Here is a 15306-nt window from a genome sequence, read left to right as displayed (position 1 = left end):
CGCTGTCGGCATAGTTCCGACGCGGTTAGCCGCCCGTCACGAGCGGGGTCGCCGGGCCCGCAGCTATGCCGACGGCCTGTGTATGCCGACAACAACTATAGGCGTAGGCTGGGCTAAACCGACGGCTTTTCTGTGCCGACGGGGGCCGTCGGCATAGCTGGGGATAGCCCGGCGACTGTTGTACACCGACGGCCTGGACCTGGCTGTCGGCATAGCCTGGAGTAGGCCGACAGGGGCCGTCGGCATCGAGCCCTGTTCCGGTAGTGTGGTAGCACAAATGGCTTCAGATTCAAGAGTAAGGAAGCCTCCATTGACTCACCATCTCTATAAAGAATTGACCCACACTTGTCAAGTGGATCTAAAAGTATAATATCACCATCTGGATAGTACCTAATATACTAGCCAATTGAGTCCTTGCAAGACTCTCTGTAAGATTGTACAACCCTTCAGATTTGTGTATCCATAATACGGCAAGTATAAAAGCAATCATGGGAATAATATATAACCTAAATGATGAAAAGTCAGAGCTCCACCAATAAGGCTATTTCAACTAATAGTTGATGTCAATTACACGAAGAACGAGTGAATTGCAGAAAGCATCAACATTGAAGACTAGGGTTACAGAAACCACAATTCTACAGTTTTTTTTTGCCAAGAACGACTACACGAAAATTATGACTCATTGGACGCCATCATCAGTCTAGCAGAAGTGTGAGCACTTGTTTTATGAGATTATTATCATTTTTACCATACTGATCAACAAATTATTATCTTCGTGGCTGAGGAGGATTCAAGTACGAGTTGCTCCTTAATCCGGTGCATGCTAGCTTCATCCACCTGGGATCTCACCGGGTCAATGGCATTGCACTCCTTGCATGGGTCCTCACCATGAAGCTCGATTCTCTTCAACCCCACAGCATGTTCCAGGACTAGCCTTATATAGTTTGTCACCTTGACCTCTTCCTCGAACCCAAACATCATGAGCAACTTCAAGTTCAGATGCTTCAAATCCTTCGATGGCTCCCAGACCACATTTGTCTTCTTAGCAGCATCGTCAGGCTTTTTCACGCATGCATGTTTAGTTCGGGATAACTTCATGCATGGACAAAAAAATTACATAAAACATGTTTAAGTAAACTTTCCACACCCATGCAGGACAATGTAACAACAATTGCAATTAAGAATATCTTTGCCATTTAAAAAGTTGCAACACACTCAGTACTACTACAACAACAATAAAGCCTTGCACTACCAAGTTGGGGTAGGCTAAAGTTGAAAGTTGAAACACATCAGATCTCGAAACTAAGTCATGGTCCCTGTCCACGTGGATAGCTAACTTCAACACACTCAATACTAATATTTGAAATCTAAGGTTCAAAAATATATTTTAAATCTAGGCCCCCCTGTAGGGTTTTTGGATGAATTTGCATGAACTGAATCCTAGGTAAAGGAAGACACACAAATATGTTTCAGGGATTCCTACGAAACTACAGCTATATAATCCTGCTTTGTTGCTCACGTGTTTATTTGTTTCTTTCAATCAATACTTTGTAACAAGTAATTTTAATGAAAAGGTATGTGTATCTTTCCTCCTTGCCAAAAAAGCAAGGAGAGAATTTTGGACAACTCTAAGACGAGGTACAATACAGGAAGATACTGTACGCACTACTTTTATCTTTTGTGGTAGACTAGATTTGGTGAGTGATTGAAAATCAGATCAACTTCCTGCTATATTGTTAATGCTGAATATTCAAGTAACATGCCATTTCTAGAAAGAGTCATATCCATACTTTGAAATTCTGCAGGGCAGGTGCAGCTTGCAGGATAAACAGGGTCCAGCTCAGATCACACTCAGGGAAGATACCAGAAAGATAGACATTGGCCAGGTTTCTGAATATGGCAGTCAGATGCTTCGGCTGCTCCGGCTGAACCCAAATCTGTAACATGAAGGACACAAGATACACAGCTGAACTTGGTAAAGAAGAAGAGCAGATGATATGTAAATGGTCAGAATTAAATTTACCGTTTGGCAAAAAAAATTGAGTTTCAGTTTCGACAGATTCCCGGAACTCCTTGGAAGGCAGTCGCTCAACATGAGTGGCGCGTGCCATGCATTGGCATAATAACCGAGGTTCACTCGGCGAAGCTTGGGAACATCGCCGAAGTGCACCAGAGGGTTCTCGTAGCGCCAAGAACGGCACACCACTGTCGTGAGCTTGGGGACGGAGATGAGTTCGATCCGTTCGCAACGAAAACGGATGAAGTCAAGCTTCTCAAGCCCTGAGCACGGGGTATCAATCTTGAATGCCGACTGCTCATCAACCAGTCTGCAGGAACTCAGGGTGAGGTGCTTGAGCTCATTGCAAGCGCTAATGAGGTCGGTGACATCGGAATGTCCAAACACAAGGTTCTTGAGTGTAAGCCTCGTGAGACACTGGAAGGCAACCGGGTAGGCACGGGAGAAGGACATGAACTGCTTCCCGAACTCAGCAAGCAGTGGGGCGAGCAGCAGGGATGGCGGCGGGAATATGCAAAACTCAAGGCATTCGGTATCGCCGTAGCTCAGAAGGTCCTCGATGGTGCGGCCTATGGAGCTCAGGTGAGGAGATGACACGTAGAAGGTGAGGATGAGGGTCTTGAGGGCGTCACTTTCGCAGTCGCACTCGTCCAAAGGAACCACAGACAACAGCGTCTGCGCAGCGCTCGTGAACGCGTCCATGACCTCGGACGGCGTGGCGCCTTGGAAGTGGCCAACGTCGAGGTGCAGGCGGGAGAGCCGGTAGGGGAGGTGATGCCACCGCGCCGAGACTGCGCCGGTGCGGACCGCCTCAGGCAGGTCAAGGCGCTCAATGATTTCGAGGAGGAGTTCGTCAGGGAGCGCGCTGATTCTGTCCTCGTCTCTGTCGATGTTGAGCTTGCGCGGCAGCGACTCCATGGCCGGAATCCAGAGCCCTATTGATTAGTTAACTGATTGAAACCCTAGAATCCTGAGATGCGACCTTGGCGCCCTGCTCGGAGGACGCGGCTGCTAGTCGCTGAGATTGCGTGGTTAGCTCGATTTGGTGCTGGATTGTATCGTCGAACTATTGGATTGGATCGGATCTCTCCACGGTGGGAACGAGTAGTAAGGAGAAGAATAAGCCTCGTGCCGTGCTGTCACTTTCCCCCAGGAGATTTTTTCTTGCCGAGACTTAGAGATTTTTTTTTGCCGAGACTTCATTTTTATTGGAATTTTTTGCAAATACTGTACAGCCACTATAACTACCTGACAAAACCCACCGGTACAAATATTTTACGGTAATACTAACGGGCGGATGGTCACAGAGAAGAAACTCCAAGACGCAATCTCTAGGAAGCAATTACCATGCTAGTCCGAAAAAATTGCAACCCTCCTATACCTAAAACCATCATGAAAATCGTTCGCAAATGCCATCCTTCACCGAACATTCACTAGTTATTGAAGCTCAAATTTTATGGTGGGCTGGGTGCGAAATAGTGTAGCACGTGTATTGGCCGGGAAAGGTTGCGTGAAAAAACTTTGTAAGACTTGATTCCAGTTGTCATCTTGGTGCATGGACTCCGTGGTAGCTTCGGAGTTTGCAGCGATTGAATAAAAACACAACGATTCCAACTAAAGAAATGTCTCATAAAACCCACCTATACAAATGCTTTAAGAACAAAACAGAGATATGTACATTCGCTTGGGCCGTGCCTGTGTGTTTGCACGTGTAGGATCCTTTGTGCTCCATCGTTTGATTCTTTTCATGCTATACTCTCCTGCATCGTGTTCACACGAGTGTGTATCTGTCCTCCCTCCACGTGATGCTATATTGTCTCATGCAGTAGCTAGCTTAGCTATTTTGTTACTCGTTTAGAGCGTCTACAGCCAGTGTCTACAGCCACGGATAGCAAACCCGACCTCTCAAATGCCCGCGTCCGCGAGCCCTGCTCGGCCATGCCTCAAGTTTCTCTCTCCACATCCGCGTACCTCATATCCAACACCCTATATCGGTATTAGACATGCAACGTAGAGCTACTCTACGTGATCAAACAGCGCACAATGACTTTCGAAAAAAAAAGAAAAACGCACAATGAAATTGACATCAAACTGTCAACCAAATGCACATCAATGAATTGTACATCATCCAAAAGATCTTCGGAGTTCATCGCCGGACAAGTTCTTCACTTCAACAACTAAAAAACGATAATGAACATAGGAGGAGGAGCGTCTTCACCACTTCCTCGCCGGGCCTTTCCCCTTCCGGTCGCCGGCGTAGTTGTAGGCGTCCGTGGCTGGTGGAGGATCTTGGTCGTCCACTAGTAGGAAAAGGGGCTTTTACCCCGGTTTGTAAGGGCCTTTTGTCCCGGTTTTCGAACCGGGACTAAAGGGTCGTTACTAAAGTCCTAACCCTTTAGTCCCGGTTCTTACACGAACCGGGACAGAAGGTCCTCCACGTGGCCGCTGCTGCCAGCCCAGGCAGGGGGGCCTTTGGTCCCGGTTGGTGCCACCAACCGGGACCAATAGGCAGGGCCTTATGTCCCGGTTGGTGTCACCAACCGGGACCAATAGGCATCCACGCGTCAGCATTTCAGGGGCTGGGGTTTTTGTTTTTTTTGAAAGGGGGGGGGGGGGTTTGGGGGGTTAATTTAGGTGTTTCATATATTGTGTTAGCTAGCTAATTAATAGAGAGAAGTGTCCTCTCTTATCTCCGTGCTTGGTCGACGCTACGTACTATATACGTATGGAGAGGACTAGACACGCTAGCTAGTAATCAAATGAAGGAAACAGAAGATCGTCATGAACATATGCATACAGAGAGAAGTGATATCGACCACCTCTCCTTCTCCGAGAGATTGGTCGAACAACAAGTTCTCGTATATCTATCCGACACTACCGGCTACATATATACAATAATTATCTCTTACAATACAATCTCCTAATTAAATTGTAAGAACACAGGGTCCACATAGTATTCTCCGTTTTCAGCGATCACGTGGTCAAGGAAGAATGCCGCCAATTCCTCTTGAATTGCTCGCATACGATCTGGTGCTAGGAGTTCATCCCGCTTCCGAAACATCTAATTTGAAGAAGGGGGTCAATACATATATATATGAATAAATGAAACTCAACACAAATGATGGTAATAAAATAAAATTGTGAATATTATTGCTTACGCACTTCATATTGTTCGTCAGAGTAGCCCCGCTCACAGGTCGTGTAGCGGATGGACTCGCAAACGTAGTATCCACAGTAATTATTCCCGGTTCCTGCCACAACCACTTTACAAGAAATAGAGGTCAATCAAACTGATAAGCAAGCATGCTAAATGGTATTGATGAAACTAGCGCTTGAATCACTAGGAGATGCGCGGAACATGCTACTATAGTACTTACTTTCGGGTGTTTAAATTGCAGCTTCTTCGGCAGTCCCGGAGCTTTTGTGGTGAATTTTCTCCAAACCCTGCCAGACAAAGAAAACAATTACTTGATATCAGGAAATGAACAAAGTTGCTGATATGGTGGATAATGATCGATTTAACTTACTTCTCGAGCATTTGAGTCATGTTCGCATAGTCCTGGGGATCTTTTCGTCTCGAGTCTAAGACGGTTACTACTCCCTGCTCAAGCTTAATCTCTAGGAGAATATAGTGGAAGCTGCGCATGCATGCATAAGTCATCAATTACATTACCATAACCTGGACTAATAAGGGAAACCGAATATGCACAAGACAGTAACACTCACTTGAAGTTGTAAGGAAAGAGTATTATATCTTTGTTTTGATTTAATACCAACGATCGTAGCAAGTTGGCCTCGGCTTCTTTGGCATGTTTTTCAACCGTATATGCATCTATGAGATTTGTGTTAATGAACCCAATATCACCGATTTGTCTTTTCTTCAATTCGGCGATCTTCAATCTGCATAATATAGTGAGGATAATTATAAATACATGCAATGAAAGAGCTGACCTATATAGAGAGACTTAATGACAGAAGTAGTACTACTTACAGACAGTAGCAAGTGATCGTTGTTTTATCGAGGGCCTTTTGATTGTAAAACTGGAAGAAATCCTCAAATGGAACATTCAGCAGTTCAATTCCAACGAGGTCATGCTCCGGTTTAACTCTCAGCGTCAAAGTATTCATCCCATCAGACTCTCTGCAGGTTTTCATGTACCAATCATGTAATCTTCGCATCATCGTTGTTAGAGATCTTTCATCTTTGACGAGAGGCTTCCCGTAATGGTATTTGTGTTCGTCCACCTCCATGATTTCATAATGTACATCGTCGGGCAGGTAATCTCCAAGATTGCTATAACCGGCCACCATCCTCGGATCATTAGCGACGATGTCTTTTGACACCTTGAGCGGGGGGCACGATTGGTTCGCTTGTTCGCCGAGCTGGGCAATTTTTTTCCCAGCTCGTCGTTCTTTTAACCTTTGATCACTGACAGTACTTCCCGACCGCTCCGCTTCGGCATATGTCTTTGCAAGAATGCGCTCATAGTTGCCTCTCGGCGGAGACTTTGGTGGTTTTGTCAGGGCAGCCAGAGTGCGCTTTGCTTTCACCGGATCTACCTTCTCCTCCGGAGGTGGATGTTTCTTTGCTTTCACCCCTTCAAAGAAGTTTGTCACTTCGGCTCGCACGATCTTCCTGGTTTCCTCCTCGGTCCTCTCGTATGGTAACTTCTCTGGAGTCTTCAGAGAAGGACCGAATCTGTATTGCCTCCCGCCTCTGGCAGCTGTACTGCTAGACGCCGGCAGAGCAGACGGAGCGGCTGCGGCTGTCTTCTTTCCTTGCTTACGAGGCGGAGGAGAAGGACTACGACGCGCCGGAGCAGCCGGAGCGGCGGCGGGTCTCTTCCGCCCTTGCTGACGAGGCGGAGAAGGAGGAGGCTGGCTGCTCTGGCACGCCGGCGCAGGCGGAGAAGGAGGCGGAGTGCCGCCACGCGCCGGAGAAGGAGGCTGAGTGCCCTGATCACTCACCGGAGGAGGAGGCGGAGGAGGAGGCGGAGTGCCGCCACGCGCCGGAGAAGGAGGCTGAGTGCCCTGATCACTCGCCGGAGGAGGGAGGGCGGAGTGCCCTTACTCGCCGGAGCCGTCCAGTTCGGAAGGTTGATGAGCTCCTTCCGCCATAGGCATGGAGTCTTCAGAGCAGAACCCAGCCGAGTCTCCCCTTCACCGGTAGGGTGGTCAAGCTGGAGGTCCTCAAATCCCTCTGTTATTCCACCCACCATCACCCTAGCATATCCTTCTGGAATCGGCCGGCAGTGGTAGGTTGCGCCGGGTTCAGGAGGTAAAACAGAGCCAACAGCCGCCTTGACTTTGAAGTTCTGCCATTGCGCCATAAGGTGGCAATGTTGAGACTCCGTGATAGCATCCACGGGGTAGCTAGCAGGAGCCGTCAAGACATGCTCCGGCTGAAGCAGCTCGGTGGAAGCCACGCTGCTTCTCCGCTGAGATGGCGGTGTAGCTTCGGGGGTAGTTTCGGCATGTCGATTGCCGTCTCGTTCCTCTAGCGCTTGAACCCTTTCGTGCAGCTTCTGAATTTGGATCTGCTCCACTTTTTTCCTCCTCTCCTGGCTTTTGTAACCGCCCGCGTCCGGAAAACCAGCCTTCCACGGAACGGAGCCTGGCGTGCCTCGTGTCCGTCCAGGGTGCTCAGGATTCCCGAGGGCCATTGTGAGCTCGTCGTTCTCTCTGTCTGGAACGAACGTCCCTTCCTGCGCTGCATCGATATATTGCTGAATCTTCTTGACTGGTATTCTCAAAAGCTCGTTCGTCCAAACGCACCTCCCTGATACAGGGTCCAAGGTTCCGCCAGCCCCGAAGAACCAAGTCCGGCAACGGTCTGTCCAGTTCATTGTCTGTGGTTCGATCCCTTTTTCAAGCAGATCATTCTCAGCCTTGGCCCACTTAGGCCGGGCTTTGAGGTAGCCACCTGACCCCGTGCGATGGTGAAGCTTCTTCTTCGCAGCATTCTTCTTGTTTGTCGCTGACATCTTCTTACTCTTTTCCGATGTCTTGTGGGCCACAAATGCGGGCCAGTGATCTCTGATCTTCTCATACCGGCCGATGAATTCTGGTGTCTCTTCTTTGTCGACAAACGTTTTCAGCTCATTCTTCCACCTCCTGAATAGGTCTGCCATCTTCTTAAGAGCATGAGACTTGATTAATTGCTCTTTAACTGGCTTCTCCGGATCCTCCTCTGGCGGTAGGGTGAAATTTGCCTTCAGCTCAGTCCAAAGATCATCTTTCTGCATATCATTGACATAAGACACCTCAGGGTCTTCCTTCTTAGGCTTATACCATTGGTGGATGCTGATCGGGATCTTGTCCCTAACTAGAACCCCGCACTGAGCAGCAAATGCATCCTTTGTCCGGATGGGTTCAATCGGTTGGCCGTCGCGCGCGATTGCTGTGATCTCAAACCTTTCATCCGAGCGCAACTTTCTCTTCGGGCCTCGTCTCTTTACCGAAGTTGTGCTCGATCCGGAGGGCTAGAAAAAAGAAGAAAGACGAGTGTTAATTAATATGTGTACATACCAAAACAATGAATGCATCAATTAGCTAGTCAGCACAGGCTTAACTAATATATTTACCTGGCCGGACTCTGTTCGGTCACCGGAGCCGTCACCACGGGCTCCTTCTTGCACCAGCATTGGGTCACCGGAGCCATCATAATCATGTCTTTCCTCCTCCACTCTTCGATCACCGTAGCCTGCTTCTTCACCCTGTTCTTCCAGACCATCATTGTCGTTAAGATACGACAAGATATCACCTCCGGCTAAGATTATGTCCCCCAACACCTCTTCTGCTTGCTCGTCTCGTCCGTGCTCCATTGTTTCTGCAAATATTACAACATGGCAATTATTACACAAACATGGCAGCAGGTGGATATATTAGTGCAAACGTAGACCTAGCTTATTCCGGGTTTGGGGTGGCCTCGGCAACGCTTCAAGGGTAGGGGCGCGGCGGGAGGGGGTAGGAGACCGACATCGCTTTTTTCTAGGGTTTGGGTGTCCTCAAGAGTTTTGGTCGAGCGAGAGGGCCGGGGGGGGGGGGTGCTCCTGTGGTATAAGTTATCACGGTCGAGAGGGGGTACAAATATCGACCGTCCATCATGTCGAAGTTATCTGGGAGGGAGTTATATATATTGACAACGACGACATACATACATGGGAAAATAATGTTATCGGGGAGGGGGTATATCGACCCCCCCACGTGTTGAAGTTATCGGGAGGGGGTTATATCGACAACGACAATGAACGTACATGGGAAAATAATATTATCGGGGAGGGGGTATATCGACCACCCCCTCGTGTTGAAGTTATCGGGAGAGGGGTATATCGACGACGACAGACCCGATAAAACATAAGAAAACGAAGAAGAAACAAAAAGAGGAGAAGAAGAAAGGAATAGAGGAGAAGATCGAAGAAAAAAGAGGAGAAAAAAAAGAGGAGAAGAAGAAAGGAATAGATTTCTATTTTTTCTTCTTCTCTTCTATTCCTTTCTTCTTCTCCTCTTCTTTCTCTTCTTTTTTCCTCTTCTTATTTATTTCTCCTCTTCTTCCTCTCCTCTTCTTCTCCTTTCTTCCTCTTCTTATTTTCCTTTTTCCTCTCATTCATAAAAAAATGTTCAAATAGAAAATTTCGAAAAAAGTAAAGGTTTTGCCTAATGCATTGTTCATATGAATATACAAACATTTGCATATTCTACAATAATTAATATCACCAAAAAAATCTATGAACAGAAAAAAATCCTAACTTTTCTAAAAATCTATCTTTTGCATATATACATGAACATATATATACACAGAGAACATATATACATACATATATACATTTATATAAAAATGCAATAAAAAGACAGGGAGGAAGGGGGCAGTGCCGACCCTGACCAAGGCGACGGCGGCGCGTCGGGGCAGGGGCAGAGGCGACGGCGGCGTGGTCGGGGCAGGGGCAGAGGCGTCGGCTTCGTGGTCGGGGCAGGGCGAGGCAGAGGCGATGGCGGCGTGGTCGGGGCAGCTGGGGCGACGACGACATGGTCGGGGCAGGGGCGCGCGGAGTGGTCGGGGCGGGCCGCCGGCGGCGTGCTCGGGGAAGGGGCGGCTGCGCGTCGACGGGGCGAGCTCGGGCAGCCTGGCGACGTCGTCGGGGCGGCGGAAGTGATGCAGAGATAAATCTAAAAAACGCTAAGTGTTTTCTTATATACTGAGAGCATTGGTCCCGGTTCGTGGCACCAACCGGGACCAATGCCCCCCTTTAGTCCCGGTTGGTGTCACCAACCGGGACCAAAGGCCGCCGGTTAGCAGCCCAAAGGGCGGGAACCGGCGGCCTTTGGTCCCGGTTGGTGGCACCAACCGGGACTAAAGGGGGGGCATTGGTCCCGGTTGGTGCCACGAACCGGTACGCATGCCCCCCCTTAGTCCCGGTTGGTGGCACCAACCGGGACCAAAGGCTTCTTGCTGCCCGCGTCGCGGCCAAAAGTTTAGTCCCACATCGCTAGCCGAGGGGCGCCCGCACCAGTTTAAAAGCCCCGGCGCGGCTGCTGTCTCGAACTCCTCTCTATAGCAGGCTTCTGGGCCTAACTTTGGCACGCTGCCCGTTGAGCCTTCTAGCCCTGTATTTGCAAACCTGAGGGTTGGAAGGCCCAGCGGGCAGCGCCCCAACAATTTTTTTGCTGTATTTAGTTTTTTTGTTTTCTTTTTTGCTTTTTTTATTTTGTTTTATTTCTACTTACAACAAAAAACTTATTTATTTTATTTTATTTTGTTTCTAATTACTTATTTATTTTACTTTATGATAATTCTTTTTGCTATTAAAGTTTCAATCAAAAAAAGTTCTTTATGAAAATTCTTTTTGCTAAATTTAGTTTTTTTGTTTTCTTTTTTGCTTTATTTATTTTGTTTTGTTTCTACTTACAACAAAAAACTTATTTATTTTATTTTATTTTGTTTCTAATTACTTATTTATTTTACTTTATGATAATTCTTTTTTCTATTAAAGTTTCTATCAAAAAAAGTTGTTTATGAAAATTCTTTTTGCTTTTAATGATTTTGAACAGAAAATACTTCGATAATTTTAGTTGCATCAATTTTATATGATTTTAGTTTCAATAATACTAGAGGTTTCTTATAATGTTTTGAACAGAAAATACTTTGTTAATTTTAGTTTCATAAATTTTATTAAAGTTTATTTTATTTTGTCGTAACACAAGAAGTCCGGAGTTGTAATAAGTTATTAAAAATAAAAAAGAGGCGCAATGCTCGTTGATTAGCTTCAAGCCTTTCGGAATAGTGTAGACTGCACTGCACATAGCTCCATGCAGTCTACCTTATTCCTCAAGGCTTGAAGCTAAGCAACGTGAAGGTGAGCATTGCGCCTCTTCTTCATCGTCTCTGCACTCAGGGCTTATAAACCGCTCCTAGTGCCTCTCAGCTAGCGAGGTGGGACTAAAAAACTGCTTAGTAAGAAACTCTAGTACCGGTTCGTGCCACGAACCGGTACTAAAGGTGCTCGTGGGGCCACAGCCTCATTAGTACCGGTTCGTGGCACCAACCGGGACCAAAGGGTGGAATTGGTCCCGGTTCGTGCCACCAACCGGGACCAATGGCCTTGCACAGCGGCGTGGTGGTGGGAGTTTAGTCCCACCTCGCTAGCTGAGAGAGAGCCGCACCTGTTTATAAGGTGCGGTGCGCCTGAGCTGTCGAGCTCCTCTCTAAAGCAGGCTTACGGGCCTAACCTCTCTGTACATGCCTGTGGGCCTACTGGGCCTTCTGCGGGCCTGAATCCTGGCCCATGGATGGGTTTCTAATCGTATTCAGGCCGTGGTGGCCCAGTAGGTGGCATAATTTTTAATTTTTGGCCTGTTATTTTTCATGCATTTACTAATTATTTTGAGCTATAAGACCCTAAAATTGAAAAGCATTTCAAATGAACTCTGAAAAGGTTGAAAGTTGGCATGGTATCATCATTTCATCCACATAGCATGTGCAAGAAAGTTGAGAGGGTTACGGCAAAAACTAGATGCACTTCGTGTACAAAACGGACAATGGTATCATACTCGTCTGTTACAAAGTTGGCATGGTATCATCATAATAGTTGCGGGAGAAAGTCTTCACTTTTTCTTCGCTTGTGTCATTTGCTTATTGCGCCGTAACCATGGATAATCTTCATCGTTTATCAGGATGCTTGGGTCAGCCTTGACTTTGAAGGGAGGAATTTCATGAAACTTTTCATAATCTTCAGACATGTCTGTCTTGCCCTCCACTCCCACAATGTCCCTTTTTCCTGAAAGAACTATGTGGCGCTTTGGCTCATCGTATGATGTATTCGCTTCCTTATCTTTTCTTTTTCTCGGTCTGGTAGACATGTCCTTCACATAGATAACCTGTGCCACATCATTGGCTAGGACGAACGGTTCGTCAGTGTACCCAAGATTGTTCAGATCCACTGTTGTCATTCCGTACTGTGGGTCTACCTGTACCCCGCCTCCTGACAGATTGACCCATTTGCACTTAAACAAAGGGACCTTAAAATCATGTCCGTAGTCAAGTTCCCATATGTCCATTATGTAACCATAATATGTGTCCTTTCCCCTCTCGGTTGCTGCATCAAAGCGGACACCGCTGTTTTGGTTGGTGCTCTTTTGATCTTGGGCGATCGTGTAAAATGTATTCCCATTTATCTCGTATCCTTTGTAAGTCAATACAGTCGAAGATGGTCCCCTGGACAACGAGTACAACTCATCACAAACAGTGGTGTCACCTCTGAGACGTGTTTCCAACCAACTGCTGAAAGTCCTGATGTGTTCACATGTAATCCAGTCGTCACACTGCTCCGGGTGTTTGGAGCGCAGACTGTTCTTGTGTTCATCGACATACGGGGTCACCAAGGTAGAGTTCTGTAGAACTGTGTAGTGTGCTTGAGACCAAGAATATCCGTCCCTGCATATTATTGAGTCCCCTCCAAGCGTGCCTTTTCCAGTCAGTCTCCCCTCATACCGCGATTTAGGGAGACCTATCTTCTTAAGGCCAGGAATGAAGTCAACACAAAACCCAATGACATCCTCTGTTTGATGGCCCATGGAGATGCTTCCTTCTGGCCTAGCGCGGTTACGGACATATTTCTTTAGGACTCCCATGAACCTCTCAAAGGGGAACATATTGTGTAGAAATACGGGCCCCAGAATGACAATCTCGTCGACTAGATGAACTAGGACGTGCGTCATGATATTGAAGAAGGATGGTGGGAACACCAGCTCGAAACTGACAAGACATTGCGCCACATCACTCCTTAGCCTTGGTATGATTTCTGGATCGATCACCTTCTGAGAGATTGCATTGAGGAATGCACATAGCTTCACAATGGCTAATCGGACGTTTTCCGGTAGAAGCCCCCTCAATGCAACCGGAAGCAGTTGCGTCATAATCACGTGGCAGTCATGAGACTTTAGGTTCTGGAACTTTTTCTCTGGCATATTTATTATTCCCTTTATATTCGACGAGAAGCCAGTCGGGACCTTCATACTGAGCAGGCATTCAAAGAAGATTTCTTTCTCTTCTTTCGTAAGAGCGTAGCTGGCAGGACCTTCATACTGCTTCGGAGGCATGCCGTCTTTTTCGTGCAAACGTTGCAGGTCCTCCCGTGCCTCAGGTGTATCTTTTGTCTTCCCATACACGCCCAAGAAGCCTAGCAGGTTCACGCAAAGGTTCTTCGTCACGTGCATCACGTCGATTGAAGAGCGGACCTCTAGCTCTTTCCAGTAGGGTAGGTCCCAAAATATAGATTTCTTCTTCCACATGGGTGCGTGTCCCTCAGCGTCATTCGGAACAGCTAGTCCGCCGGGACCCTTTCCAAAGATTACGTGTAAATCATTGACCATAGCAAGTACGTGATCACCGGTACGCATGGCGGGCTTCTTCCGGTGATCTGCCTCGCCTTTGAAATGCTTGCCTTTCTTTCGACATTGATGGTTGGTCGGAAGAAATCGACGATGGCCCAGGTACACATTCTTCCTGCATTTGTCCAGGTATATACTTTCAGTGTCATCTAAACAGTGCGTGCATGCGTGGTATCCCTTGTTTGTCTGTCCTGAAAGGTTACTGAGAGCGGGCCAATCGTTGATGGTTACAAACAGCAACGCGTGCAGGTTAAATTCCTCCTGTTTGTGCTCATCCCACGTACGTACACCGTTTCCATTCCACAGCTGTAAAAGTTCTTCAACTAATGGCCTTAGGTACACATCAATGTCGTTGCCGGGTTGCTTAGGGCCTTGGATGAGAACTGGCATCATAATGAACTTCCGCTTCATGCACATCCAAGGAGGAAGGTTATACATACATAGAGTCACGGGCCAGGTGCTGTGATTGCTGCTCTGCTCCCCGAAAGGATTAATGCCATCCGCGCTTAAACCAAACCATACGTTCCTTGGGTCAGCTGCAAACTCAGCCCAGTACTTTCTCTCGATTTTTCTCCACTGCGACCCGTCAGCGGGTGCTCTCAACTTCCCGTCTTTCTTACGGTCCTCACTGTGCCATCGCATCAACTTGGCATGCTCTTCGTTTCTGAACAGACGTTTCAACCGTGGTATTATAGGAGCATACCACATCACCTTCGCAGGAACCCTCTTCCTGGGGGGCTGGCCGTCAACATCACCAGGGTCATCTCGTCTGATCTTATACCGCAATGCACCGCATACCGGGCATGCGTTCAGATCCTTGTACGCACCGCGGTAGAGGATGCAGTCATTAGGGCATGCATGTATCTTCTGCACCTCCAATCCTAGAGGGCATACGACCTTCTTTGCTGCGTATGTACTGTCGGGCAATTCGTTATCCTTTGGAAGCTTCTTCTTCAATATTTTCAATAGCTTCTCAAATCCTTTGTCAGGCACAGCATTCTCTGCCTTCCACTGCAGCAATTCCAGTACGGTACCGAGCTTTGTGTTGCCATCTTCGCAATTGGGGTACAACCCTTTTTTGTGATCCTCTAACATGCGATCGAACTTCAGCTTCTCCTTTTGACTTTCGCATTGCGTCCTTGCATCGACAATGACCCGGCGGAGATCATCATCATCGGGCACTGGTTCCTCTTGATCTTCAGCAGCTTCCCCCCTTGCAGCATCATTGGGCACATCGTCTGGTTCCTCTTGATCTTCAGCAGCTTCCCCCGTTGCAGCATCACCGTATTCAGGGGGCACATAGTTGTCATCGTCCTCTTCTTCTTCGCCGTCTTCCATCATAACCCCTATTTCTCCGTGCCTCGTCCAAACATTATAGTGTGGCATGAAACCCTTGTAAAGCA

At 47.5% G+C, this 15306-nt stretch overlaps 1 protein-coding gene across 1 annotated transcript; it reads right to left on the bottom strand.

Annotated features, from left to right (window-relative positions):
- Nucleotides 1-657: 657 nt before the first annotated feature.
- On the bottom strand, nucleotides 658-2984 carry LOC123126203 (FBD-associated F-box protein At2g26860-like). The gene is made up of 3 exons (XM_044546583.1): nucleotides 2024-2984; nucleotides 1791-1937; nucleotides 658-1092 (listed from the first exon to the last, which is right to left on the bottom strand). The coding sequence occupies exons 1-3, from the start codon at nucleotides 2933-2935 to the stop codon at nucleotides 757-759; spliced, it is 1395 nt and encodes a 464-aa protein (XP_044402518.1). The 5' UTR covers nucleotides 2936-2984; the 3' UTR covers nucleotides 658-756.
- Nucleotides 2985-15306: the final 12322 nt, after the last annotated feature.

The sequence above is a fragment of the Triticum aestivum genome, chromosome 5D, assembly GCF_018294505.1.
Source record: "Triticum aestivum cultivar Chinese Spring chromosome 5D, IWGSC CS RefSeq v2.1, whole genome shotgun sequence".
Taxonomy (NCBI): Eukaryota; Viridiplantae; Streptophyta; class Magnoliopsida; order Poales; family Poaceae; genus Triticum; species Triticum aestivum.
The sequence above is the reverse complement of the archived record's forward strand: the minus strand, read 5'-3'. Positions and strand labels throughout refer to the sequence as shown.

Excerpts from the sequence above, each read along its gene's own strand:
- LOC123126203 (XM_044546583.1), bottom strand. The coding sequence starts at position 2,935 with ATGGAGTCGCTGCCGCGCAAGCTCAACATCGACAGAGACGAGGACAGA. Across the intron at positions 1,938-2,023 it reads TCAATTTTTTTTGCCAAACG|ATTTGGGTTCAGCCGGAGCA; the intron begins GTAAATTTAATT and ends TTCATGTTACAG. Across the intron at positions 1,093-1,790 it reads CTGCCCTGCAGAATTTCAAA|TTATCCCGAACTAAACATGC; the intron begins GTATGGATATGA and ends CCATGCATGAAG.